The sequence below is a fragment of the Phlebotomus argentipes genome, unplaced genomic scaffold (genome assembly GCF_947086385.1).
Source record: "Phlebotomus argentipes unplaced genomic scaffold, Phlebotomus argentipes genome assembly contig_39, whole genome shotgun sequence".
Classification (NCBI taxonomy): Eukaryota; Metazoa; Arthropoda; class Insecta; order Diptera; family Psychodidae; genus Phlebotomus; species Phlebotomus argentipes.
The window spans coordinates 1,544,543-1,572,409 of NW_026776182.1; the positions used below are offsets into that span (position 1 = coordinate 1,544,543).

At 37.8% G+C, this 27,867-nt stretch overlaps 7 protein-coding genes across 8 annotated transcripts; 4 read left to right on the forward strand and 3 right to left on the reverse strand.

Annotated features, from left to right (window-relative positions):
• The first annotated feature begins 3,852 nt into the window (after positions 1 to 3,852).
• Positions 3,853 to 5,264, forward strand: LOC132263650 (cytochrome c oxidase assembly factor 7 homolog). The gene is made up of 3 exons (XM_059763540.1): positions 3,853 to 4,050; positions 4,128 to 4,300; positions 4,367 to 5,264. Exons 1-3 carry the CDS (start codon positions 3,951 to 3,953, stop codon positions 4,829 to 4,831), a joined length of 738 nt encoding a protein of 245 aa, XP_059619523.1. The 5' UTR covers positions 3,853 to 3,950; the 3' UTR covers positions 4,832 to 5,264.
• Positions 5,265 to 5,341: 77 nt separating this feature from the next.
• Positions 5,342 to 8,646, reverse strand: LOC132263648 (protein unc-45 homolog B). Its single transcript, XM_059763538.1, has 2 exons — positions 8,291 to 8,646; positions 5,342 to 8,221 (listed from the first exon to the last, which is right to left on the reverse strand). The coding sequence occupies exon 2, from the start codon at positions 8,201 to 8,203 to the stop codon at positions 5,354 to 5,356; it is 2,850 nt and encodes a 949-aa protein (XP_059619521.1). The 5' UTR covers positions 8,204 to 8,221; positions 8,291 to 8,646; the 3' UTR covers positions 5,342 to 5,353.
• Positions 8,647 to 8,675: 29 nt separating this feature from the next.
• LOC132263649 (probable 18S rRNA (guanine-N(7))-methyltransferase) lies at positions 8,676 to 9,836 on the forward strand. Its single transcript, XM_059763539.1, has 4 exons — positions 8,676 to 8,822; positions 8,884 to 8,921; positions 8,986 to 9,164; positions 9,225 to 9,836. Exons 1-4 carry the CDS (start codon positions 8,784 to 8,786, stop codon positions 9,794 to 9,796), a joined length of 828 nt encoding a protein of 275 aa, XP_059619522.1. The 5' UTR covers positions 8,676 to 8,783; the 3' UTR covers positions 9,797 to 9,836.
• Positions 9,837 to 9,869: 33 nt separating this feature from the next.
• LOC132263652 (dnaJ homolog subfamily C member 30, mitochondrial) lies at positions 9,870 to 10,756 on the forward strand. Its single transcript, XM_059763541.1, has 2 exons — positions 9,870 to 10,302; positions 10,362 to 10,756. The coding sequence occupies exons 1-2, from the start codon at positions 10,020 to 10,022 to the stop codon at positions 10,754 to 10,756; spliced, it is 678 nt and encodes a 225-aa protein (XP_059619524.1). The 5' UTR covers positions 9,870 to 10,019.
• A 12-nt stretch (positions 10,757 to 10,768) lies between these two features.
• LOC132263653 (vacuolar protein sorting-associated protein 37B) lies at positions 10,769 to 11,750 on the reverse strand. The gene is made up of 3 exons (XM_059763542.1): positions 11,512 to 11,750; positions 11,236 to 11,407; positions 10,769 to 11,167 (listed from the first exon to the last, which is right to left on the reverse strand). The coding sequence occupies exons 1-3, from the start codon at positions 11,626 to 11,628 to the stop codon at positions 10,851 to 10,853; spliced, it is 606 nt and encodes a 201-aa protein (XP_059619525.1). The 5' UTR covers positions 11,629 to 11,750; the 3' UTR covers positions 10,769 to 10,850.
• A 290-nt stretch (positions 11,751 to 12,040) lies between these two features.
• On the reverse strand, positions 12,041 to 19,221 carry LOC132263808 (alpha-tocopherol transfer protein-like). Its single transcript, XM_059763796.1, has 6 exons — positions 19,205 to 19,221; positions 15,915 to 16,178; positions 13,348 to 13,494; positions 13,100 to 13,245; positions 12,756 to 12,877; positions 12,041 to 12,693 (listed from the first exon to the last, which is right to left on the reverse strand). The coding sequence occupies exons 3-6, from the start codon at positions 13,474 to 13,476 to the stop codon at positions 12,206 to 12,208; spliced, it is 885 nt and encodes a 294-aa protein (XP_059619779.1). The 5' UTR covers positions 13,477 to 13,494; positions 15,915 to 16,178; positions 19,205 to 19,221; the 3' UTR covers positions 12,041 to 12,205.
• Positions 19,222 to 19,690: 469 nt separating this feature from the next.
• LOC132263807 (uncharacterized) lies at positions 19,691 to 26,920 on the forward strand. 2 transcript variants are annotated; one of them, XM_059763795.1, is made up of 5 exons: positions 19,691 to 19,777; positions 22,176 to 22,361; positions 22,656 to 22,847; positions 22,977 to 23,397; positions 26,161 to 26,920. In XM_059763795.1, exons 2-5 carry the CDS (start codon positions 22,270 to 22,272, stop codon positions 26,371 to 26,373), a joined length of 918 nt encoding a protein of 305 aa, XP_059619778.1. In that variant the 5' UTR covers positions 19,691 to 19,777; positions 22,176 to 22,269; the 3' UTR covers positions 26,374 to 26,920. The 2 variants fall into 2 exon arrangements, with proteins under 2 accessions (XP_059619778.1, XP_059619777.1); XM_059763794.1 differs by lacking the exon at positions 19,691 to 19,777 and adding an exon at positions 19,904 to 20,049.
• Positions 26,921 to 27,867: the final 947 nt, after the last annotated feature.

Genomic DNA, 27,867 nt, shown 5'->3' on the forward strand with positions numbered 1-27,867 from the left:
TTTTAGTCTTTTCAAAATACCGCTGAATTATGTATCTTTCTTCCAATGTTCATTTATTACACATATTTTTCTCACCAGAGAAATAACCACTTCAGTTAACAATTATGTACTTTGAGTAGAGAAGAAGAAGAAGATTGTTCAATGAAAAAAATTGCAGTTCCTCAAACTGCTCTATAATTTCATCCAAACACAATGCAAATACGGAAAGTGCATTCAATATAAAAGGTGGTAAAAGAAAAATCATTTTATATCGAAAATGATATGTTTTCTCCTTAGTTATGCGTTCTTCAGTTGGAATTATGCTGAAACTTTAGGAAGATTTCATTGTGGAGAACACCACAATTGACTTCCTGTCCATGGAAGTTCAGCTGCAGCTGAAGAGATCACAATTGAGTTTTACTAGTATGATGTCAGCGATAAATTCCCTTTGGCGAGAGTTTGTCTCACCGGCCAATTCGAATGGTGTTAGGTTGCAATTTGTGCATCTGACGTGAAAATGTTCTCTGAATTTGCAATTTACCTCCGTGCACTCTCCACGGCCACGGCACTCCCTCCTGCGATGCTGAATCGACTGTGAGTACGGCACTCCCGCGGTGGAGAAGGTGGTCTCTTTGACTAGTGCCAATGTCATGGCCAGGTCGGATAAGCAAAATGGAACCAAATGCGCCACGATCAAATAAATTTGTCACACTGGCCGAGCATGAGAAACGTGTGCAGAGATGAATTGTGCCTCGGCGATGATGGTGAAATGAATCTCATTTCTCGAGGGCTTTCACGGAGAATCAACAACTTCGTGACGTACTCGTTACTCTTGTGCTGCTTTCTTGTTCTTCTTCAAATTCAATTTCTCGCCATTTTTTTCATCGCCTTTGCTTCGTCATCAAAGACATTTTTACTCGACACATCAGTGGCTTTTCAATGCAAATCCACACACTATATATGTCGGGAATCATTGATATGACAGCTACGAATGATATGGAAATAGAGATTCTGTAGTTTTTGAAGGTAAGTACAAGTCAATTGAATTGTAAGAATAGTAGAGCTTCTTCCTTTCAGCAATATTGAAAGGATTTAAAGGATAAAATTTAAAGCCCTAATATTAAATTGCACACTCTTTTCATGTAGTATTATCGTCGACTGTGGTTCACTTGCTATAGCTATGAATGCTAAGTCAAGTGTTTCGAGCAAAGGGAATAAATACTTCGCAGAATCTTTATGTCTCTTTTGCGGAGAATCTTCATCTTCCATCTTCGAACAGTATAGCCGAGTGACCTAGAGACACTTTGTCTCTTTAAAAGTGGGATTGTGTTTGGTGTGCGCGTGATAATTCTGTTGTGTAAACAAACAAACGATGTGAGGTGAATAGAATTGCATATGATACAATACAGTCCGATTTAATGAGATCCACATGCAATGGAATGTGGGAGAGAAGTAATTATACATACATACATATATATAAAACTGGAAGAATCGCATTTTCTCCCACTGAGTCTCTTTCATCTTAATCCCGCTTTCTCGATCTCCATCAGGCGAAAATATGTGACAATGAAAATTCTACGGCGAGGCGGTAGAAATTTTTCGTGGGAATTCACTCTTGGTAGCATCTCTACGTTAAAAGTTATTTCATTTGCAAATAAACATATGGAGTTTCTTCTTCCTATTTGTCTCTCCCACCAAAAACACACCGCGTCAACTTGCCTAGACTCGCAGGTATAAGAATTTCTCTCTGTCCCTCTTGAGAAAAGAAATTTTTATATAAAAATACCGCGAAGCCGCACTGTGTCTGAATTAAAAAGTATAAATCACATTAGCAATAGAGACTGCAGTGTGTCGGATATCCGATTGTGAAAGCGCGTGACTCAATTCCCATCCACTTTCCCGCCTTCTCGCGCCCATTTTGCCATCTCTACAGCGGGTGATGATCACGAAAATGCACGTTTCTTTCGGTGACTGATTGAGCTCCCGCGAGATAATCACGCGGGCCCGTCCATGCTAATATGGGAGAAAGACTATGGGCCTTTCTGCGCCCACCTCCTGGGAAGATAAGCGCGACGAAGGTGTCTCGCAGTGTCGTGACAATACAGTGAAAGGTGAATATGTATATTTTTATGATGTGCGAAATGTGCACTTTTCATCTTGCATCCATCAACACAAGTGAAAATAGCGATAAATGGACTCTGGCTCAGGGCTCATGAAAGATGGGAATTTTGCCACCAATAAATTGTGGGTAAATACCTTTCTAATGCACGCTTTTATTTGCCATTTGCACTGAAACATTGCTTTTACCAAATGGTTGGATTCGGAAATTGCCTAAAGGATCTGTTTTCCTTTTTTGCCATCAATAAAACCGTCAAAAGAATTCTTTGAGTCATTGGGAGCACTCCATATACTTTGATATCTTAGAAAAAGGGATAAAATCGTGATGAATAATTAAATTGTTAAGGATAAAATAGAATACAAATTGGAATCAAGAACATGCATAACTGATCAAAGCAATGAAATGATTCCACCACGCATATTTACACCATTGTAAACACGTTTTAATCACTTGAACCGTATTGAGACCTAAGATTGCATTTTGATATGTAAAATGATCAGCTCGCGGTGTGAAACACAAATCCAGATTGCAGTCAATGCATTGCATAATTGATTCATATTCAATTTCTATGATTACCTTCTCTCGTAGCCGATTTTTCTTTGCCACATGGTTTCATGAATTATATCTGTGTCGCCGACACATTAGATCGATTACATTGTGGCACAAAAATGGCTAAAAATTGTGGTCATTCGCTGCTTACTAATTAGCATTTTTATTGCGAGACGCCATATCTCATTCAGCAGTGACACCCAATATTTCTCCATCTCACTTGCAGAGCTCTGATGGTGTTACAATTAGTAAAATGCCATATAAAGTGAACTTTAGGTGCAATATGAGGTACACAATTCATATTTTCTTTCATTCTTCAATTGTGTTGGATGAATTTTCATTTCTTCTGACCCTTTGTGATTATTTTTTTGCAAGTACTGAGATTGAAATAAATAAGTACATAAGAAGCGAACCATCGCTGAACAATTCACCATTAAAACATCACGCAGAGATTTGTTATAATAAATTAATGAGATATTCCTAAATACATCTATGTTATACTGGCTTTTAAATGCTCTCCCTTCATGGGAAATTACCATTTCACATTGTTACTCTTATAATATCACACAATCCCATTTATTTTTAATTTCATCTACTGTGTTGTATATTACTTGTTTGACTATCAATTCTTTTTTCTGTATTTCATTAAAATCCGAAGCAAATAGAAAGCCGAAGAGAAAGATCATTTAATGTGATTTCTGTGCTCGCACACACACGGGGACGCAAGCAGTATTTAAACATTAATCTGCCTTATGCTTGCAACACATTCATTCATAAATAAGTCCAATAAAATATGAATGCGGACAGTCAAACATTCATTTAATTCAATTAAAACTTTTCCTGAGCGCACTTAATGAGCATGATTCTATTTCTATGGGAAAAAGGGGAGCTTTTTTATCATCAAAGTCTTGAATTTACTGCCGTCAAAGATCAAATCTTCAAGCTAAAACAGAGTCTAAAACAATTTTTAAGGGGTTGGAAGCCCTAAAAAAAATTCCTCTTGGATTTCCTTTTCAAGAGTGATATTTGTGGACATTTGTTAAATATTCACCACCAAGATAAAACCTGTTTTTAACACTATTTTCATATTTTCGATATATATTGTAGAGTCTAAAATGCACACATATATATCACACCAGGCGCCTCCATCAAAAAGCTCCATCGAAACATAGATGGCGATGTGAGCGTTCTAACCTCACAATTGCGGTGTTGTCATTGTACTAAAGTCGAGGCTAAAGTGTGGTTGTTGATGTTTTTTGATGAACATTTTTGAGGGTCTGTAGAGTTATAAAAAGGGACGGAAATGAGCTACAATCTCAAGGATGAGAACGAAGTGAAAGAATACATTGAGAATTTAGGGATAGAATACCGATTTGGTTGCTTTTCTGAGAAGAAATCAGAAGGTAAACGCATGACATAACATTCCGGCAGAGCGGCTTACCACGGCTATTTCCGCTGTTTTTCTCTTGGGCATTTTCAGTGTGTCACTTGCTTGGAGACTACCTAGAGGGCATAAAGAAGGACTTCGAGAAGGCTGGAAAGGTTTACCGATCAAACTGTGATGATTACGGTTACGCGAGATCCTGCCTAAAATATGGGCATTACAGCTTTGTCGGAAAGGGAGAGACTGGCAGCCGGGGAGACTCTCTTCGCGTAGGTTAAGGTCTTGAAACATCACAGAGGTTAAAGTCTAACATGAACATATGTGTCTCTTATAAGGCCTACAAATACTACGAGAAGGGCTGTGACTTAAATGACGCCGACAGCTGTCTTCACGCTGGACTCCTGCTCGTCTCCCAGTCGCTGCCCAAGGAAATGAAGCGAGACATCCCCAAGGCATTTGACAACCTGAAGAAGAGCTGTGAAATGAACAACGCCACAGCATGCTTCTACCTCTCTGGAATGCATATTTCTGGTGTTCAGACCCAAGCCGAAGCTGCAGCCAAGACGGGCAAGTTTATTGTTGCTAAGGACATGAAGAAGGCCTTCGAGTTCGCGTACAAAGCTTGCGAACTCAAAAATATGTATGCGTGTGCAAACCTCAGTCAAATGTACGCGAGGGGAGATGGTATCGAGAAGAATGAGGAGCGAGCTGAGAAGTACAAGAAAATGGCACTGGAAATGCAAGATGAACTGAAGCAACAAGCGTCACTGGAGTTCCAGCAAGGCGTCAACACATCATAGCTGCATTTCTTGCTTCCGCTTGCCAGCTAGAATTCCACTGATTGAGATACTTGAAGTACTACAGCTGGCAAAGTCATGTAAATATAGTCAAATTTATTCGCTAAAGTCTCATGAGTTTTTTTCTTTAAGTAACTTTTGCACAACAATTCCCGCACACTTCCTCCTGTCGTTTTGGGGAAAAATTACCGTTTTAGTTTTAACATCTGACATAAATGAAAATTGGCTTTACAGATAGAAAATTTATAATTGTAGAGCCTTGCCAAAAAAAGACACATTGCAGATGTTTTTGTTCTTTCAATAACAATGCAAACAGTAATAATAATAATATTATTATACATTACATTATAATGTAATTGTTATTATGATTCTTTAAAAACCATCTTATGCATTTGCGTGCACGAATAAATAAGATAAAATGTTAATGTTCTGATGTAGTGGCGACCTTTAAGGCACGGCTCTCTCCTTTTATGTCTTGAAGTATCCTTATCTAATGAATTAATGGGATAAGTAATGCATTTTTACCTATGTGTATTGCTCCTCGAGTTGCTCCTGTCGCAGCCGTTCTTCCTCCTCTTTGAAAACGTCCGGAATTGGAGCGGGCTCGTCCGACTTCTCGATCAGCTGGTACTTTTCAGCTGCTTTGAGGCACTGCATGGCTGTCTCTCTTGCCTTGGCACGACTGTCGTCTGGCAACTGTGACAAGCCCATCAGGAGCTCCATCACGTCCGTGTCGAAGAGCTTCTGGGCGGTCTCTTTGCCACTGTTGATCATGTTGAGAATCGTCACAACACCGCGATGTTGCACTTGCGGACTTGGATTGGCGATCCACGTGTGCACAACCTCCAGCCACGCTTGCACATCGAAGATCTTCTTGCAGCACATATCGCTGGTGGACGTGAGGATGGCAAGAGCGCCTGAAGCTGCCACAGCAGTCTCCTCATCCTCATCCTCGCTGAGCAATGCGAGAAACTTGATTTTGTCGTTGCTTCCTTCGTGAGCCTTCACCACATCAGATGACATGGTGAGATTGCAGATACACTGTGCCGCCGCTCGGCGCAGCATCAAGTGGTCCTCCATCAGATACATCTCGATTCGGGAGAGGCCCTGCTCGTTGAGTATGCGCTGTCGCACAGATTCACTTTGAGAGGCGAGATTACAAAGCGCCAGCATCGCCTCGAAGTTCTCCAGCGCCGTGAAGTCTTGATGGAGTTGATTAAGCAGAGGTCGCACAATTTCCAATGATCTCTGTCCAGGAAAAGCCACTTCAGGATTTATCGAGATGCCAATACGAGAAAGCGCCTGGGCGGCTTGGCGTTTCCCTTTGTCGGTACCTTGGAGTGCCATCGGGAGAAGTGCCTTCGCTCCACCATGTTGCACCACCTTTCCACGGATCTCCTGCTGTCCACAGAGCGCATTGAAAACCCTCGCGATCAATTCTTTAGAATTGTCACTATCTGTCTTCGCCAAGGCCACCAGAGCTGTTGTAATACCCTCATTTCCGAGGATAACTACCCGTTTACTAATGAAATCCGGATCATCGAGTTCATGTTCTTCAGGGATGTGATGCTTGGCAAACTTTGCCAATTCCAGCATTTCAGGCACAATCTCCTGGGTTTCGTAGGCATTGCAGAGATTCACAAATGTGGTGACCACGCCATACAGGACACTTTGATCCCCTTCTTTTGTGAGTTCAATCAGTGCCTGAATAGCTGGACGATCCTCAATCAGTTTCTCCTTCACCTCTGCGTCCAGAGTCAAGTATGAGAGTCCTTCGGCTGCCCACTTTCTAATATCCCTGTCCTTTCCTGGCTTCACGAGGAATCTCCGACAAGCTTCAGCGAGTTTACTCGTTGATCCATCGGCAAATGGTCTGATCGATGCATCCAGACCACCAGAACTGCCCAATTTGCAAAGTCCTACGAGAGCTCTCACTCTGATTCCCTCATTTTTCGACGTATAGAGTTTCTTGAGTATGTCGATGCCTTGACTTATGATGGCCTTTGCCTTATCCTTCTTCGATGCTGCTGCAATAAGGCACTCACAGGCCACTTTCTGCTGCAGTGGATCCTCTTCCATGGACGCCATTGCTAGAATCATCTGCAAAATGCCCTCGCGGGAGACAACAGTGTTACCCACATCAAGGGGACCCAGCAAGAGAGATGTAATCGCCACAGTAACACGCACTTTTGACTCCAGATCAGGCGAAAGCAGCTTATCCTTCACATACTCATCAATCTGCGCATGGAATCGCTCCCTGGCAGCATCGTAATACATATTCTCGTACACCCTGGCCAGACATACGGAAGCTATGGTCCTCGAAGAGGATGTGATGTTCATGGCGCTCTCATACTTGTACTCCTCCAATTCACTGCAGATCTCCATAAGTCGCCATAGACCATTCAGTTCCACCAGTCTTTCTGCCCAGGATAGAGCCGTATGGTGAATATTCCTTGTAATCAACTGAATGATTGCATCCCTTGCCAAACCAGATATTGTAGGATTTGTCACCGAGTAGAGAAGACAAGACAGAAGAGTGTCAATCTCCTTCTGATGCTCATCACAGAGAGCTTTCACTGGTTTGCTGTCTACTTTGTTCTCCATTCCTGAGAATGTATTCAAAATAGTTTGCATGCAGTGCTGAGCAGCGTTCACACGATCTTCCAAAGAACTGTCTATAATCTCCAAAAACCACGGGATGCCCACATCCTTGAGAACACCCTGTGTCCTCTCCACGGATTTGTTGCAAATCTCCCCAACAGTTCGGATGGCACTCAAGTAAATCTCGTTGTTCTTCTCCACTTTCAACAGTCGCTGGATGCGGTTGAAAATGCCATCCTTGAAGAGGATATCCGCCGCTACGGATTCTCTGGCCAGGACGTGAATATTGTTCATTGCGGTCACACGTTTATCCGAGGGCTGAGCAAAGTCGAAAGCAAGTTGAACCATCTGACTGACTTTGTTGGACGTAAGATTATGTTGGGTCACTCTCTCCTGGACAATCCCATGGAGACGTTCCAGCATTTGCTGCAAAGCCTTGTTATTTGGATCAGTATTCCACGCATCTCGAGCACTTTTGTAGGCCTCCTCGAACTTCTCCAATCCTTCAAGTGCTTGAGCTTTCCGGAACAGCGCCTTAGGATCGTTGGGCGTAAGCTTCAATGCCGTGAGACAATCTCTCTCTGCCCTGGCAAACTCGGACGTCTTCAAGAAACAGGCAGCCCGATTCTTGTAGAAAACACTCAGATCCTTATGATTTTCCCCCCCAATCTTGATTGCCTGGGAATATTGCGAAATTGCTTTCTCCCAATCACCCAGCTTAAAGGACTCATTGCCCTTCTCTTTGTGCTGAAGAGCCTCGTCGATAACTTCCATATTTACTCGATCTCTGAGCTGAAAAAGACAATTTCTGGGTCACTTTAAGACTCCCTCTATAACCTTACTTTCTCTTTCGATACTCACACACGTTTCTAGATCTTGAGGAAATTGTTACGACTGTAGTAATTTTAGTACACCGTCTCCCTAAATACTACACCAGAGGCGGAGAATAGAAAATTCTGGATTATTCGCGATATTTGAGGAGAAAATCTATATTTATCTTCGGCTTGCAGAACGCCAACGAATCAATCTCGACAAGTCAAATTATAGTTGCGATCACTATCTTAACACGCACCTCTACTACTCTACCTTCGTGCAAGCTATTGAAAAAATTAAATTGCATAAATAAAATGGAAATTAAGGAAGACTTTTCCCGACGAAAATGCAAAACACTGATGACTCATAACCTCAGAATCAACAAATCAACATCACGAAGATAAACGAAGCGCAGTTTGGGACACATTCGTAAATCTTCGGGAGACCATGTGTCGAAGTGTCAAAAGAATTTTATAGGATTTGTTTACACTTTTCTCGAAGATTTTCACGTTGAATTTATCTTCTGACTCGTGAGAAAACCATGGCGAGACGTCCTGAACACTTGGCTCCACCCGAAATTGTAAGATAGTAGCAAATTTTGTAAGAATTTAACTTGATAATAAAATCGAAATCTTTTGCAGTTCTATAATGAAGAAGAGGCACGAAAGTACACAAATAAGTGAGTTTTCTCAATTAATTTCTCTCCAAGTACCCCGTCTTGAGCTTCTGTATTTCTTCTACAGTACCCGAATCATCGATATTCAGGTGCAAATGTGTGAGAGAGCAGTGGAACTACTTGCCCTCCCAGAAGATCAGCCAAGTTTCATTCTCGACGTGGGATGCGGTTCAGGACTCTCAGGAAGTGTTCTTGAAGATCAGAGTCACACGTGGATTGGACTAGATATTGCGCAAGCTATGTTGGGTATTACAAAATAATATCACAGCAATTGAAGCATACTATTGACTTGTTTTGCCCTTCCAGATGTTGCCGTGGAGCGTGAAGTTGAAGGAGACTTGATTCTCGGTGACATGGGACAGGGTGTGCCCTTCAGAGCTGGAACATTTGATGGAGCCATCTCAATATCTGCACTACAATGGCTCTGCAATGCTGACAAGAAAAGCCACAATCCACAAAAGAGACTGTACAAATTCTTCAGCTCCCTGTTCTCCTGCCTCACTCGCACTGCTCGGGCTGTATTCCAATTCTACCCTGAGAATGCAAGTCAAATTGAATTGGTAACGTCACAGGCCATGAAAGCAGGATTCTTGGGTGGCCTTGTGGTGGATTTTCCCAATTCTGCGAAAGCCAAGAAATATTTTCTGGTTCTGATGACTGGTGGATTGGCTCAACTGCCTCAAGCTTTAGGAACTGATGGGAGTTCTGAGCAGGTGGATTATGCAAAAAAGCGGGAAATGGCTAAGAGAGCGCGTGGGAAGCCCCTGAAGAAGTCCAGGGACTGGATTTTGGCCAAGAAGGAGCGTCGAAGACGTCAGGGAAAAGAGACACGAGCAGACACAAGGTACACCGGCAGAAAACGTCCTGATAGTTTTTGATACATCTTCAGCAGTTCAATAAAGTGCTTGGGAAGTTCTAAAAGACTGTCGTTGTTTCTTCTTGTGGCTCTCTGGGTTGGCTATCTGCCCTCTGCGCCAATTGTGTGACATAATAATTCTAACCTCACTTCTCGTTTTGTCAAGGTTTTCTTCGGGTATTTTTAGGTGAATGTGAGGACTTTGCAGGAGTTTCCCTGCATCCACTCCTTGTAGTTACAGTGTGATGTTTAGACTATGCCTTAACCTTAGTTCAACAAAGTGTTGCATCCCCTCACGTTGTTTCTCCCGAACCAGAATCCTCTTTCAGGCAAAAAATCACTACGATGTCCTCGGACTCACACCCAAAGCCACCCAGAATGATATCAAAGCAGCCTATTACAAGCTCTCCAAGCAATATCATCCGGACAAGAACAAGGGCAGCGAAGAAGCGGTGACAAAGTTTAGGGATATCACCGCGGCTTATGAAATTCTGGGCACCTATCGACTTCGCAGGCTCTATGATAAAGGTATTTGGAGAATTATATTTCGTCGAATAGTGATATAGAAGATTTCTATTTCTCTTAAGGAGTGCTTCAAACAAGTGCCGTGGCCCCTGAAGCTCAAGAATCAGACTTCAAAAGTCCCTCGGATGTGAATCCCGACGACGATGCCCAGACCAAGTTTTACAAATCCCGCTTCAAGAGATCAGAAGTGCCGCATGATCAATCCATCTATAACTTTGATGAGTGGACTCGACAGCACTACGGCAACTCCTTGGATCGACACCAAAGGGCTAAGAAGAAGCATAATAACTTCATAAAAAAACACAAGGCGCATTCTAGCTACCTCCAATTAGAAGCGTTCCTATTAGCTGCTTCGATTCTCTTTGCACTGATTTACTTCGTGTGCCAGGATGAAGCCCAGAATGACAGAGTGCTCGAAAAGCCTCGAAAAGAGCCCAAGGAGGAGTCCGAAAAATAAGTATATAGCGTCTATAGTGAAATTTAGTTGTAAATATTCTGATAATAGAGATTAACTTATGTTTCTAACATATTTTTTGAGGGCAGAGGCACTCTCAGAAGTGTCTAAAGCCTGGCATTGGCATAGGCATGGGGCCCATGGGATATGGCACAGAGCCAGGCACTGGGTATGCCGGGTATCCTGCTGAATTAGTAGTGCTGTTCCTCATCAGCTCGTTCATCTTGTCCGCTTTCAGCTTTCTCAAATGCATTATCTTCCTTGCAGCCTGGAAAGACTCCAGGAAGTTGTCCACGTTGATTTCGTTATCCATGAACTGTTTGACAATGCTCTCGGACTCCTCCTCACTCTCAGCAGCAGCTGTTTGAAGCAGAGCAAGCGCTGTATCTTGAGACATGCTTCCTGATTTTGATTCTATTGATAATAAAAATATAATCAGTTTTAGTCGTTGAAGAAGCTTTCCTGTTGCTACAATTGCGTACTTATTTCACCGAGTTTCTGCTCCACAGTTTCATAAAGAGACTTTCCTTCCTGAGAGAGATCATTCACTCGGCCTCGCAGCTCAATCAGCTGCGGTTCTCTGGCCAGATTCTCTTCCGCCTTTATGCGATTCTCCACCATTATCTCCTCCTTCTCTTTCTCGAGACTCTGAGTCTGTAACATAACACTCCTTTATTTATTCAATCAAGAACATGTTTTCACTAATTGTTTAGTTAATTTTAATATATAAAATAAATAAATTTTGATTGTAAACTTACGGCATCATTGACGCGTTCCTCAATTTTATCATCACTGTTCAGCAAATCTTTGAGCTCATCTGAGCTCATGTATGTCAGTAACTGAGAAACTTGGGACATATAAATGTTCATATTCATTTTTGTGCACCTTTTGCCTCAATTATCTCGTGAAAACCACGAAAAACGCAAAGTTATCTCAAAATTGCAACACAAAACAAATACTCTTTAGCTATGAGTCAGCTGTTGTGTCATAAATTATAGCAGCCAATCAGATGATGTCCCACACTTTGTAATTCGAATGCGAAGCCAGTAAGCTGTCATGTTTGCTCAACTTCCTGAATTCAATAAAAAATATACTCTCTGTACTCTTTGATACGAAACGTGAAGTGTTTATATCATATTTGTCGAGGAAGATAAGCGAAAAATTGAGTTTAGAGTTTTGTGATTCGGCTGGGAAGATTTCGTTGTCGTGAAGAATGTTAATTTTGATCAATGTCGAGGTTGTGATGTTTCGATCTTTTCACTCGGGATGAAACGAAACATCTCATTGTCTGTGAAAAAGGTGAAAAACCCTAAAAAATTTATTCATTTTCATTTTCCACAGTGTATACAAACAAAATATATAAAAGTGCACTATTGGTAACAATGGTAAACATAACCCGCAATGTACAATGTACAGAAATCACCAAGTTTTACTACAATCCCTAGAGGTATCCTAGTCAATGTCAAGCTTCTTGAACATACTCTGTGCTTCCTGTGTTTTATTCTCTATCTTCTGATCACCAAACGTAGTTTTCTCGTCTGACACAAAGTAATCTCTCAAGTCCATAACTTCCTTCTTAAATGCCTCATGCATCTCGGCCACAGATGGACAATCTCCTCCGAAATCAGATGGCAGACAGCTCTTGGGTATGTGTTTTTCATAGAATTCCTCCCAGTCCATGTTGGACGTGTGGAGGTGCATCATATTGAAGATCTCAGCCTTCATGAATGGCTTGACGAGGGCCAGTACTTTGTCGAAGAAGGACACCACATTGAGGACGTGGATAGCGCGAAGTTTCGCCGGCAGACCTTCCTGGAGGTAGTGAAAGAACTTCCGAATCGTCGAGATGCGGACTCGTGTCAAATGCCCGAGCGAGACACCTTTCATATCGAAGAGAAAAATCAAGCCCGGCCGAGGACCCTGCTTGCTAAGACAGGTATCTAAAGAGAAATGTGAGGAGAAAGTTAAATTTGAGTTAGCAGACAGGTGACCATTAACTGACCTATCATCATGAAATGCGTCTTTATAGCGTTCTCAAAGAAGTAGCTGGATATCTTGTAGTCAGAGAGACGATGGAAAGTGACGTGGTATCCTTTAGGAGTCAGTGGCAAGTAGAAATAATCCCTGCAAGCAATAAAAATATGGTGAGTTTTTTAGTCTTCATTTTGTATACAAAAGAGATGAGAAAAAAAATCAAAAGATCAATGTGATTTCATACTTTGATGAAAATATCTGTGCATATTGTGTCTATACATTCAAGTATCACTTTTTTCCCATGATAAATGACCCGAAGTCAGCGCAGTGTATTCCACGCATTCATTCATTCGAAAGTACGATCATACTTACTGGCATTGCAGGCACTTCTGTATGTCACTTCGAGTGGGATCTCGTTCAGCGAAGAGTTCCGGGGAATTTCTCCTTGCTTCATAGTAGATTTTAATAACTTTGCGCGTCTCGTCGACTGTGCCACAGGCGTTTAAGAAGAGAGCTAGCTAAAGTAAATAAGTTGTTGAAGAGGGGACAGAATTGTTACTCAAATGTCCTCGATTCGCTGATTGTTGTTTTGTGTGTACTTCTAGCCCACAATTATTTACCTGTTTGTCTGTGATGTTGGTGGGTACGCCTGGAATTGGTGGTTCTCTCAATTTTCCCAAATTATCTCTCGTGAGATTTTCACGCTTGAGTGCCTCATCGAGATCATATTCCAAGTCCACGAGCGCCATTTGAAGTCTCTCAATATGCTTTTCACCAATTCGAAGGAATTGCACATGAAATCAAGAGAAGTGGATGGGAAAGTTAGTCATTGAGTATACGAGCAGATTCCTCAGAGGATTTTCAATTTCAATTCACACATTCATATTAATTAGCAGGATTATATCATCATCCAGTGTGTAACGGAAAATCACGGTGATGGAAAAACAAAAAAAAACCTGTCTCTTCAATATATATTTCAGAATGTGGGAATAAATGAAAGAAAAAGTGAATACTCAGTTGAAGAAGTCCGCAATTGACAATGTGTGCTAGTTGCAAAACAACACGTCTCAATGCAAATTACAACACCTCTACAATATACTGTTGTGGCACATATACGTAATTGTTTTTCCATATCTTCAACAGCAAAAGTCAAAGCCTAAAGAACAAGTCACTTTCAACATGTCAATTGCGGTCATTTTCAATTGAGTGTGCCAATTTGGGTGTTGAATCCCTGAATTCCTTTCCCGATTGAGTGGAAATGCGCAATAAATATTCTCCAAGAGATCGACAATTTTCGGCTTATTAATGGTCAAGTGCTAAAAGTTACGTCGCAACAAAGACAATATTAGGTCACAAATGCAAACAAGTGACAAGTTTATTCAGCGTCAGTGCCATTGAAAGTACTCTTGAAAAATATACATAATAGCGCATATGAATAGCACTAATCCAAGTTCATTCATACAGGAATATTAAAATTGCGAAGAATCCTGTTGTCACTACAATAGTCGAATATTATTTGCATTTTTACCAGTCGTGTAACTAATACACATCAGTCTTCATATGTGGCTTGAATGGAGAAGATATCAATGTTTGACTTAAACGTTGGAGAAATAACATTTTCAATTACTTTTACATTCTGATAATTATTGTTGTATTTTTACGTAAGGTTATTCGTAGTTTTTAAAAATGTAGGGAGTAAAAGTATTTGATAATGAAGTTACGTGAAATAATTAAAATTTACAACTTCTTTTAGTTGAATTATACTTTTTCAATTAGTGTCGACTCAGTAATTAAAAGAAAGTTTCAAAATATGTTTATTTAAGATCTTGTTCATATATATTTGTGAAATGATTCATCAGAAAAACCGCGAATTTGTTGCTCGAATATTTAGTTGTTGGTATTTAATTCCTATTTGAGTTACATATTCGTGAATCGCGACAATTTTGAGCTATTATATTAAATACACGCCGAATTTTTTTGCTTACAAGCACTTATGTGGTTGTATTTTTTTATGGAAGCATTCAATTTTTTAGCATTGTTCTCTGGCGTTAATTTTTCTTTTATATATGTGTATAAGTATATACTAAAATGGGGCAAAATATGTATATGTTCATTATCTTGAAAATGTATGCATTTCTAAACAGTTTGGTTAAGAAAATTATTTTATTTTATATATATGTTGAAAGCGTTAAAAGTAAAATCATTTTGTGCTTATTAAGCTGACAACGTATTGAAAATAGTAAATATGATTTTGGAAACAACTTCGATGTCTAAATGAACAGCATTAATATTTCCCAATATTAACAACCACGTAAAAATTATTCACATAGATAAACTTCTTTTCCCATTTGCATTGTTGTGCAATAATTTCGAGGAGTTTGGATGCCAAGAGTGATAGTTGATCTACTGTTCCGACTCAATGATACACATTTTTTTTCTCTTGTGAATGAACTCGTTCGCTGAAGGTAAAACAACAGACGATTAGTGTACTAGACATATTGAGATAAATTTCTTTCTATATTTTCTCTCCTCATTTGCCCACGGTTGTTGATATCCGATAGAGTAGAAACACGATAATCATCACTGACATTAATAATTCACTTTAGAGGGTAAATTTATATACACTTCTTCGACACATAGCCTTAAGTGCGCTTAAAACAGTGTACCCACTTTTCTGTTTAGTCACTGGAAAAGTATATTAGGTTGGATGTTATCGTAATATATATGTGTAGTATAATTCAATCAATAATACAATCTACCAATTCTGTGATAAGATAAGAATAATAGCATGGAAGAAAAGTGAAAAGCCACCCAGTAAGTCTCTGGAGATTAATTCGTAATTTGTTGGCTTTTATGTAATGAATAATAACTGCATGGTGACGGAAGTGTGTGTTCTTTGAGGAAAATCTCAACGTGGTGTGACACACTTGCGACGTGGTAAGAGGTCGCCAGGAAGATTGTTGGCAGTATCATGAATAATGTTAGATTTACTTCTGACGCACTGCTAGCTACATGTATGGAATTTCATTAATATTCCTTTTGAAAGAAACCAAACTGGCAAGACGAGTGGAAAATCCATCAAAAAAGTTCTCAAGTCTCTTCACCACAGGCACTATTTATTCTTATGTTTATCACACTTTTTTTATAGCTTTTAAAGCAGACGATTTCACTAAAATATTATACTCACATATTAGCTACGATTTTTCTCCTATCCGCCTGTATTGACAATAAAATGATCGGATGCAGCAAAACAAAAAAAGTTGTGAAAAAGTAACAGGTTAAGAGCGAAGGTTACGCACACTTTTGATTTTTCACAGGTGATCTAACGTAAAATGTGAAGGAATTTCTTGCAGAGTGAGATTTGTGTAAAAAATAATAAATTGTGCAGAGTGGGAAAATGGATTTAGCGCTTCTGCGCTGTGTTCCGCTCTCGGCCGAGTGTCGCGTCCAACTGAAAAGAGTTACATACGACTGTTATTAAATACAGTAAATGAAAGATAGTAATATTGCCGAGTTGAATGTTCGTCTGTGTAATTTAGATACAATACAAATCAGACATACATACATAGTTCACAGGGAAAAAGTTTTCTATGTACTCGTGCACCTTGTTCATTCAGAAAAAAAATATGGCTAAAAGTTTACTTACAACCATGACTATCATGAACTTTAGGAGTAAACTGAATACTCTTCAAATGATTTACATTTCCTATGCTTTTGTTCAAATGTGTGTTAAAAGATTTAGCGATACAAGTAATTTCAATATGGGATATTTCTATCTAGACAATCTAGACAATTTAAATATTTGGTGTAGCAAAAAAATAGTTTTCAATTGTATATTTTGTTGTCGAATTGCGATAAGCGTGAAATTTATTACTTGTTCTTCATTTTTTTTTACAATATGTCTCTTTAAGAAATAAGAATGTCATTATCTACATCTACAAAAAGTCGGCTATTATGAAGTTCTATTTCTGTTGTTTAACACAATCATAAACAGTGCCGCAAATTACACACGTGCTGAATGGCCGTGTAAGGGTTAAACTTGCGATTAGGCGGTCAAGTAAGAAACATAGCATTAGTAAATGCAGTATTAACTAAATTACCTGTACTTTCAAATAAGTATGTAAATGCATATGTAATCGGGAAAGTCAGAAGAAAGACTCAAAATGAGCAGGAAGGTGAAGAAAGTTGTTTGGATGGGAGTAATAATGATTCAATATCCCACGAGCAATTGTGAGTATAAAATATCTAACGACAAAAGTGAGCGATGAGTTGGAGTGAGGAGAAATACTTCAAGTGGAAACTACACGCGAAAGCTAAACGCCCAAATTTACTCTTAACGCTTCGAGTGTGGCAGAAAAATTTTATTGTGAGCAATTTTAAAAGTTGGCGCGCCATTGAGCAAAAGTTTTGAGGCAAAATGCTGATGAGAATTACTTAAGACACATACATATATAGTCACTCTGTGTGTGAGATAACAAGACAATCCAAAATTCATGGTGTTTTGGCTATTTTCTTGTGTTGAGAACATCACTTTCTGCCGTTATAAATACTTATGAATTATTTATGTTAGGAAATTTATCGACTTTTCCGTCACACATTCATTGCCATATATTTCTTTCTCTCCTGTTCTCTTTGCTCAAATGTACACCTCTTTTAATATAAACGCAACAAACGGCACAATTGAGGAGTGGGAGGGTGAAAATGTACGTTAAAAGAACAAAAAAAAGTGGAGCAGAGGTAATTGCAAATAATATCAACACGATAAATATTTATTTTTATCCCAAAAAATACTTTGTACAATATCCAACATTGATTTTATTGGTATACGATGTGGAGATTGTACATAACTACATAGATCGGAAGAAACTGAGAAAGAGAGTGCAAAAGAGAAATAGGAAAATGAATTTTCCACACGGCAATTTCTATGTCGGGAAACTTAATTGAAAGACGAAAAAAAAGTTAAAGAAATCTTTAGTGCAATTTTTATCAAGAAAATCGATTCGTCGCGTTAGATGATTGTGCCGCTTCAGCCGAAAAATGGCTTTCTGTGGTTTTGCTGTATAATTTTTTCATTCTGCAGAAAAATAAAGGCGAAATAAACAACTTTAAACTAATTCCGAATAGGTATTTAGTGCTGTTCTTTGTGACGGCAATTAGTTGAACAAAATTTTATAATAGTTTTTTTATAGTCACAATTAACCTACAAAATAAATCAATTAAACGCTCAACTGCGTTAACCTTGAACTTAATTTCTTCCTAAAAATACTTTTTTTTCTTTTCTTACATATATTTGTGCGGTTTCCACTTGATGTAATAATAATTATAACTATTTAAAATATTAACTCATCCGCAATATATTCCGCTGTTTAAAGCGGAAAGAAAATGATTTATTTAGTGCTTTAGGCGCGCCAGGTGTTAATGTGATTGAGCTTCATGATAGAAACATCAATTTGGCAATTTACATACTATTAGCATAAAAACGACATTTGTGGCTATTTAACTTGGTGCAACTCCCATGCTAATAACCTGACAAATATTTAATTAATATTGACTATCTATCAGTGCTTTGCTCCCCGACTTGCGGTTCTTTTTTCTAGAAAATTCTTCATCGTGAAGTAAAAATTGTGTTGTAAGAGTGAAATTACACAGCGAATTTCATCTATCTAGCCTTCCTCTCAGAGAGGTCATTCTGTCGATTAGCATATATATCCAAGAGATGAGTTGAATAGGAGTGGTGGAATGAAATTGGCAATAGAAGAGAATTGTGGAGTATTTTGGAAGGCTAAGAATGTGCAAAATGATGAAATGAAGTTTGTATGATAAGAATGTCACCAAAGAGAGTGAAGCTTTTCATGAACTTCATCGGAATTTAAATCAGTCTCTTCTCTTCTAATATATTTTTCCGCCCAAAGAGATTTTCTGCCATTGCAAGTATAGGCATCGACGGAAATTACGCCACTGCTCTGAGATGGGATGTGGGGCAAACGTGAGTAAACACATAGTAACTAAGAAAGTTATCACTTTATAAATTATTTATCTCACTGCGTGATACACAAATCCAATCTATTTACACATAAAATAATTGCACATGCAAGACGCAATAGCTAAACAGATGCACCAATCTTGCGAGATGAGGAGAGACAATTTTAGTGAAAGGTTCGTGACATTTCATTTCATTTGAATTTATGAAATTGTTTAAGACTTTCTCATTTATCTGCCAAATGGATTGGAAAGGGTCTTTGATGCAAAAGGTATTTTCGGCTTCCCTATTGTTATGCATAGAATTTTCCTAATAACTCTGAATGACTCTGACCAGAAAAGCGAGTATGAATGGTGACTTCACTCAGGCGTTACAAATACTTTTAAATAATTCTTCCCTAATATACATAAATTGTGTAATTTCTGAAATCTCTTCTAAGGCTTTGAAAGTGAGATTAGATGTGGCTTTAGCCATTTCGAGCCAAAAATCTTTCCTACCTTGTCATAATGCCAAAGTATGAAATATTGTATGAGGTATCTGTTTGAAAAGTCGCTTTTCCAGTTGTATCATTATGAAAATGCTGTTTCTGCACTCGCTCTCTCGCCACGTTGGATTGACTGCACACTTCCTTGTATATTCGCATTTGAATTTCACTCGGTGCAATTGCATTTTACGTAATTTTACGACAAATGTCGTCTATTCGTGAGTAAATATGAGGTATATAGCGTTCATGTATTAAGTATGCATAGCAATATATGTATGTATGTAAATTGCAATGTTACTCGAGAGTAGACAATATTTTCTCATTTTCACTCAATTCAACACCATAATTATATTTTTGAAAGTTCATTTTTAATGTTTAGAATGGTTCTTGAATCAATCTCACTCTTAAAGTATTACTTACTAAATCGACCGCGATATGTATACCCCCACTCTTTGGCACCGACTGAAAGTGCCATTTAAATTGAAAACAAAAGTATACTGACATCAGGTGAAGACGCGGTCGTCTTTTCGTATATTGTATACAACTCTTTTTTCTGTTCTTTCATACCACATGATGGTCTGATGGTGTGTGTATGAGAATTTTATTTTATACCATTTATAAAGCCACGATGGAATGGACATTGAAACCAACGCGTACCACAAAAGCATTTTCACTTTTATAATGCTGTATTCGCGCTCAGTTTCGCAGAGTACGTCCAATCATACAGGTGGTTTCTACTCGAGGTGCGATTAGTTAAAGGAAAAAAAAGAAATTGCATACAAATATTTGCAGAAGATCAGTGATTTTCAGTGGCATATTATAAAAATAATATTATCTTTTATATGTAAAGAATACTGCGTAAGTGATCTGCGAAATTGATGAAAGTTGTGACAGTTTGATTTTTGAGAAGTTACAAATTTTCATTCAATATCGTAATTTCTGATTAGAATTTAGTCTACGCAATGACGTGTATCAATAATTAATATATATATATTTTTTTAAATATACAAAATTTTAATGGTAAAATTATATGTGTCAAATAAAACGAATTTGTGTTAATAGTGCATAAAAGAGTGAGGGCAATAAATCGTATGATTGAAGAGAAGTGAAGCCTAGAGTAAAAATATTTACTGAAAAAAGAGAAGCTCTATATGTATTAGATTGGAAGCAGCAATTTTTACGGGAAAGCAAACTTGTGAATTTCTGATATTCCGTAATCGAAAACAAAATAAACCTTATAGACTGTGTACACGAACAGACCGAAGGTATACATACCTAGATTTTGGTGTGAATGAAGAAGAGACAGAGAGGCGAAAAGAAAACACATATATAAATATATACAGACTTTGACCCAATGTACTTTTTTCATATTCTCTCTTTCTTATTTTTGGCTTTTTTATTTGACATGTCTCAATGATTGCAAGATCAATTTTAATAATAAAAAACCGGTTTGTCTACGCAATATTTCCTCAATACTCGCGAGATTTTTACCAACTCATCATTTATTGGCAAGAGATAAAAATTTTTGCCATTGAGCCACAGATAATTTTATTGCTGATCATACTTGTTTGGCCACTTTTTCAGCAGATCCAAATGTGGTGTCCAAGTGTTTTGTTGCTCAATGATCATTCGAGAGATATTGCTGCACAGAAAAGTGCGTGTGGTATTGAAGAAATGAAGTATTTTGTGTGCAAAGGGAGAAAAAATAGAAGCACATCATGGAATGAATTTATTTTCATAATGAAAATATAAAGCAGATAAACTCTTGAATCGCTGAGCGTTGGAACAATGTTGTGAAGTGTGCACATTCCATAGTTGAAAAGTAAAACGTTGCTCATCTCCATACAAGCTCAGCTCACCGATAATTCATGTTATTGTGAAAAGATATAATGCAAAATTGTATTAATTGAAAGTCTAAAGCACCTCTGACAATGGCGAATTAGCATACGGAGTTGCATTTAGTATGGAGTATAATAGGAATTCAATGCACTTTTGGAGCCCGAAGAGCAAGGATTACGATAAGGTGAAATGGTCAATCACTTAATTCTTATGCAACGGCCTGGATGTTTAATTTAATTGGTATTTGCAGAGTAGAATAATAAGGTTTAATTCTTATTGTATTCATTGTGAAATCTAAGCTAATTGAAGTTTGATGACTAATAATTTTTCCTGATTATCACTGAATATTTAAGACGATGTGAGCCCCATTTACATTCACTCTGAGATGTCTATCATAGTTCATTTTCTTCTCGAGTGTACGTTGCCTAATAAGTACGTTAATTTTTTACAAGCTTGTCTGTCACTGTAACAATCTCAAGTGAAACTTTCTACTTTAAACTTTGCCTGAATGCTCAGCGCAAATGAAGTCTATTTTATGTGATACATTCACTCGAGTATAAAAGCTTCTTATAATTCTTTTTTTGACTAATGAATAGTCAAAAATTTGACTTGATTGATCACTGTAGAATTGCAGGATGAAATAAAAATAAAGCGATGAGAACGCATTTTGTGAAACTCGATTTTTCGCAATTTCACACTTTTCACACTATACATACAGACTCTAGTGGTTAAAGTCGTGTTAGTAGTTTATTGGAAAAACTACAATTTAATTCAAGTATTTGAGTTTAGTGAAGTATCCAGATATTCTCTTAGCAGACTTTCAGCGTTTTGCAAAGTTTTCGTGGCTCATATTCTTCATAATCAAATTTTCACGTTTTTTGCCTAGTCTTATAAATATTGATTTACTAAAAATCCACATTTCACAACAAAATCATCAAATTAAAGTGCCAACAAATAAGAAAAAACTAACAGGGCTCCAATCAAATCATTAAATTCTCTATCGCCCCAGAATCTAATAAATAAGATGAAATCGATTTAATAGTATCATTAAGTTATGCAGCGAAAAGTATGAAATGTATACAAAATATTATATACCTGTTATAATTGCTGCTTCAATCGATACATAGAAATTGATTAATTTATAGTGTGGTGAGTAGAATCCGTGAAAGACGAAACGAAGGTGTGCAAGAGTAGATAAAGATTTCGACGGCAATAATTAATCAACAAATAAGTGCAAAAATGTCACAGATGACTCATCCCTTCAAAAATCGTAGCCTCCTTGATAAAATACCAAGAGATAAGGTTAAGGACGTGGATGATCTCTATGAATGGTGAGTAGATATGATATGTGTTTTCGACAGTATAATTGGAGCTATTTGTAATGTGTAGTGAGGAGAAAAATCGAGTTAAATTGCATTTAATATGTTGTTTGAATCAAATGGTGTGGAAATAAAATTGAAATTCCATTTGAAGAGATTCAGTACACGAAGATGTTATATAAAACTAACTGTTTCTACACGTAATTGGTCTAAAAAATAAGGAATGCCTTTTGGCCTGTGATAAATTCTGAATTGTGAAGATTAGATAGAGATTGATATGTTGTTTTATGCTGCCTTTTATTCTAGGATGAAACAGCAGCCGAGATTTCCAGCATATACGAAAGATCATGCGTACTTGTTCCTTCACGCGTGCTTGTGGGTTCCTGAGGATGCCAAACGCGCCCTGCAGAAGTACTGTCAACTGCGGGCATCATCCTCAGATGTCTTCGAGAACCGCGATGTTGAAGACAAAGCCATACAGAGTGTTTTCGATATAACGTATGAACATTGCATGAACTGATTTTCCGCATGACATTGTGTAAAAACTTATTCTTTTGTCTCTCTTTAAATCTGTCTCGTCAACATAAATGCCGGTGGAATGGCGTGGAAAATATATTCGGACAACAGGCACATGGCATCGATGCCAATAAAGACACGAGAAGGCTACAAAGTGATATACTACCGGCTTGCCGATACAGATCCAGCAAAAGTGCACTTCGGAAATGCTGTTAAGGCATTCTGTATGTTCAATGACGTACAAATAAGCGAGGATGGCATCGTGGAGGGCTACATGGTGGTATTCGATATGAAGGGATTGAGGCTTGGTCACCTCACCAAAATACAATTAGGACCGCTGCGAACATTCATGCAGTACATTCAGGAGGCTCATCCGGTGCGCCTGAAGAAGATCTATGTGATTCACACTGCTAGTTTCATCAATCAAATAATGTCGATAATAAAGCCACTCATCAAATCTGAGCTCCTCAGTTTGCTGCATTTCACACCAAGAGGACCAGCTGACATTTTCCCTCTGTCACTTTTGCCCGAGGTGAGAGTGTGAACCTATTGCACCTGTACTTTCTGAATTTTCCATTTCACTATTGATGAATTTATTGCATTATTGACATTACAACCGCTGTGTGGATATTCAAAAATACTCCTATCTTGCTTCTGATACATTTTTTATATCTTACTTGATAATTCATTTTATTCATGCTTCAAGGCATTTTCTATATAGTGCCAGGAAAATTCTACACATGATAAAGTACATATATTTTCCTGTTCTTTCACTTTAAACATTGATAAAGTGTGGGGTTTATGTGGATTACACGAGAAAGGTTCACTATTTTTGCCATTTTTGCACTTTCCTGAAGTTTATATATGTGAAAAATACAAATTTAAAATCATGCACTTTATATTTGAGATTTGACTTTTAAATGTGCAATGCACGAATAAACTATTAAATATGCGATTACTTTACATAAGTAAACCACTATGTACTATAATGAATTCTTAACGTATTCTTAACGTTTGTGATTTTAATATGTGTAAAAAAAATGTTTTGTCAACAAGTCAGTTACATATGTTTACTAGTCTATTTACTGTGCTTTTGTGCCAAGTTATTGATTTTGATTCTCTCTTCAATATTAACTAATACACCACATTACAATGCTAATCTCGTGATTTCCCATGACTATTCAACACTCTCCTGTGTGTGTGCTGAAATGCATAAAAATGTGAATAGTTGTGCGGAGAAATTTATTTGTAAAAAATGACCAAATGTTTTGATTTGATGGTGTATCGGGGCTTCAAGCACTCAATGATTCATATCACACCCGCACCAGGGAATTCACAACCGCACAGTGGTCAGAGTTGAGGTGTGCTGGAGGAGAGAGTGGGCTGGGTGGGGAAGGAAAAATACTTTTCATGCAATGCATGTCGTCGCTACACAGAATCATTGACCTCTTTTTCACAGTTCGCAGTCCCACATTTCGAAATGATATCGTGCCAAAATCGTTCAGAGGTATGGAACTTGAACACTTTTTCCACCTCTTCTTCTACACTCTATGTCCACACTCCACACAGTCAACTTCTTTCTGAAAGGGGAAGGGGAAGTGAGATGGTTTGAGGCATCACCTCAACACTGTATGGCGGAATCTGCTCAATTTGCTACCTTATTTACTTGATTGATGGATATAAATTATCTCTATGTAATTTTCAATGTTAAATTTTCTAAAGCGGCGCGTATTTTGCATATTTGGCCGGTGAGACAAGGTGTGAATGCGGTGCGAATAGCTATATGGGGATGTGAAAACCACAGTGGAGGGTGCCAAGCTTTCACATGGGATGATAAAAAGCCATCAATTGACTCATGGATGAATTGTTCCCAAACCCTGTGATCGAATATCGAATTAGATTTCCTCTTGCAAAATCAATAATGTAGCAAAACCTATTTATATTTCTCCCTATATAGAGAGAAAGCGTATGTGAGACCCATCGTACCTCCCGCTTCTCCCTTCTCACACACTCACACACACACTACCCATTCTTACTACGTAATGTCCACAGGAAGACGAAGAAAAGAAGTTGAGGAGAGAACTTTGGTGCTTTTATTATTGCCCACTTCAATACTTTTTCATCTTGGCTCCATTGTGAATGCATGTGATGAATGCCCTCAAAACTTTAAAAAAAAATTATTCACGAATTGGGTGTAAGATATTGAGAAGTGTGGTATTATATGTTTGGAGTGATTTTCTTCAGCGTCTTCGGAATGGGTTTTGCTACAGAAAGTACAGTGTCATGTCTCTCTGTAATATCTTCAATATTGTTTAAAATATTCCGCCTTGCTATCAAACTTTTATTGGTTTTTTCTTCTCCCCTAACAACCCTTTCCACTCTAGAAGACCCAGTCTGTCCTGAGAATATCCTTGTGCCTTGTTTCTTTAAGCCTGACGGGGAAAATCTATAATTCTTACATTCAATTTCTTAGAATTACATTGTAGAATTAAGCGAGGATAGAAGCAATGTCACACAAGAAAATGATATGAGGCGACATCTCATTCAAATTATCCTTCCTCGAGTTCTCCCTCATCTCATTACATTGTTGTTATATGTATTATGAGCGTGTAGCGAGGCGAGCAGTCACTGGAAGTGGCGGCGAAAAGGCCCCCAACAGAGGGTGGTGGCAGCGGCAATTTTAGTGTGTGCAAAGAACAGGAAGAAAGAGAAAATTCTCAGTAAATATCAATTTGTGATTCAGTGTTGTCTTGGCCCATAAATAACAAATGATTATTGTATATAAATGGGAAAATATAGGGTGGTGGGACACCACCAAAGCTAGATACGCTAGTGATGATAGTCTTACTCATACTCCATGAAATTTGCAAAGAATGTGGTGGTTTTTAAGTGTTCCCACTAAATTGCCTTGTAAATACTGCATGGATTTGGCACAATTTGCTTCTCCTTGTTTTCAAACCTTTTTTTTTTCTCGGAAAGAACAATAACGTCGAATGAATGTCCCTACGATTTAAAGCAATTAATGTCATGCAATAACCAAATACATACATGATTATTATTCCTTGTTTAATTTTTTTTTAATATACTTATATTTTCAATATCTATGCATTTTCTCCTCAATGTCTATAAGGATAAAGCTTTTTTTGCATAGAACATTTGTACAAATCCAATTTTCTTTATTTCTTCCTGTGGAGAATTCGCTTTGAGGGTGTATTGTGATTGAGTGGGACAAAATCACTTGCTTCGTGACTTATAACATATTTGGTCTGCATTATTTTTCACTTTCTCGTTGCAGGACTACGGTGGTCCACTCAATACATTGGAGAAGTATCACAAGGACCAGAGACATATGATTGAGTCTGAGTATCGGGATTGGCTGATGGATACTGTACATTTGAAGGAAAAGCCGAAAGAGAGAAAGAGCACATCGACGAGTGACAATAACAATAAAGTGAATAACGTGAGACAACCACCTGTGAAAGCTTTCAGAGCACTCGAAATTGACTGAAGCCTGGCCTTTGTTGCGCTCCTGTATTTCGTTGCTGAATCAAGAGAGTGAATTCATTTCACCGAGAGAATAATAAAAAAAATACGACACAAAATAACACACAAACACCCACATGACAAAAATTTAATTCAATTCTGTGGATGCTCAGTGATAGTCATCGAATTTTGTGTGTATGATTTCAACTAAAATAACTCTCGCATTTTATGTTCATTCGCAAAAATTCCGATATCCTTTTGGTGTAAATAATTACGGAAAAGAGGAGACACGGTGACACATATTGAGATTGATTTTTTTTTTACTTGAAAAGGTTACAGTAAACGATACAGAGCGCAGGTGAAATTTAAAACCATAAAATGCGTACATACTAGTTTGTAGTTGGACAAAAACGAATAGTAGAAAATTAACCCTTAGGCAGAAGAGGAAATTGTCTATATTCTGTTAAATTAAATGGTTTTGGATAAGTGACACTTGAATGATTGTAATAAGAATATTGTTGTTTTGTACATAATTTAACGTGAAATAAAAAAAAAGATTTTTTATACATTTAACATGGATAATAATATATAGCAGTTTTAATTAAATTTCCTATGAACAGAATTCTGATATGGTGCTACATATCGTTCTCATGAGGCATGAAATATGCTGGGAAAATCGTGCTGTAAATATTCCTTTAGTGGCAATTTCACGCGTCATGTTGTGGGTAAATTTAATCAGGACCCTACTTGGGAACTCAATTGAGAGCTACTATGCCATTAGAAAAGATCTAACTGAACTGGTCGAGAAATTCTTCAATAGAGACTTCATTATCTTCAAAGGGACGAAATAAAACCTATACATGTCTATGTGCATTTGTACTGAAAGAACAACTAGAGAGAAAAAGAAATCTGAAATATAGTCATATGCTTTTGAAAATTCTTATATATTCTGTTTACTTTATCACATATTTCAGTTTGAAAAAGTTTAATTATAAGTTTCTTCTGTGTATATATGGAAGAGAAGTCAATGATAGACATGATAGATTTTTCGAAAGCATTCAGGAATTCTTTGAGAATTACGGTAATTGGTTTGAAAGCTGTCAAAGTGCATTACATTAGAATAATATATAGAATTTATGTGAAAGCCACTTAGAGATGCACGGCGAGTATTTGTGCCTGTCAGCATGGATGAAACTCCACTACTCCTTCTAGTGCAACATTGCACATCTATAATAATGAAATATTAACGAAATTCAACACTGATGTTTAGTCACGTCACCTCTAATTAAACGCATTGGTCGCATGTTCAATACGGTATGAAGTTTCATTCATGTGTGGGCTTCAAAATTTTATCTAGAGATATTTTCAAGTTTTTCATGGCGTGTGGACACGGATGATTTTATAGTTGATTAAAAAATACATTGTTATGGAAAAATAATCAATAAATAATAGAAAAAAAAATTAGGCATTGATGAAATAGTCGTATTTTTTGAATATAGATAGTAAGTGTTATTGTCAT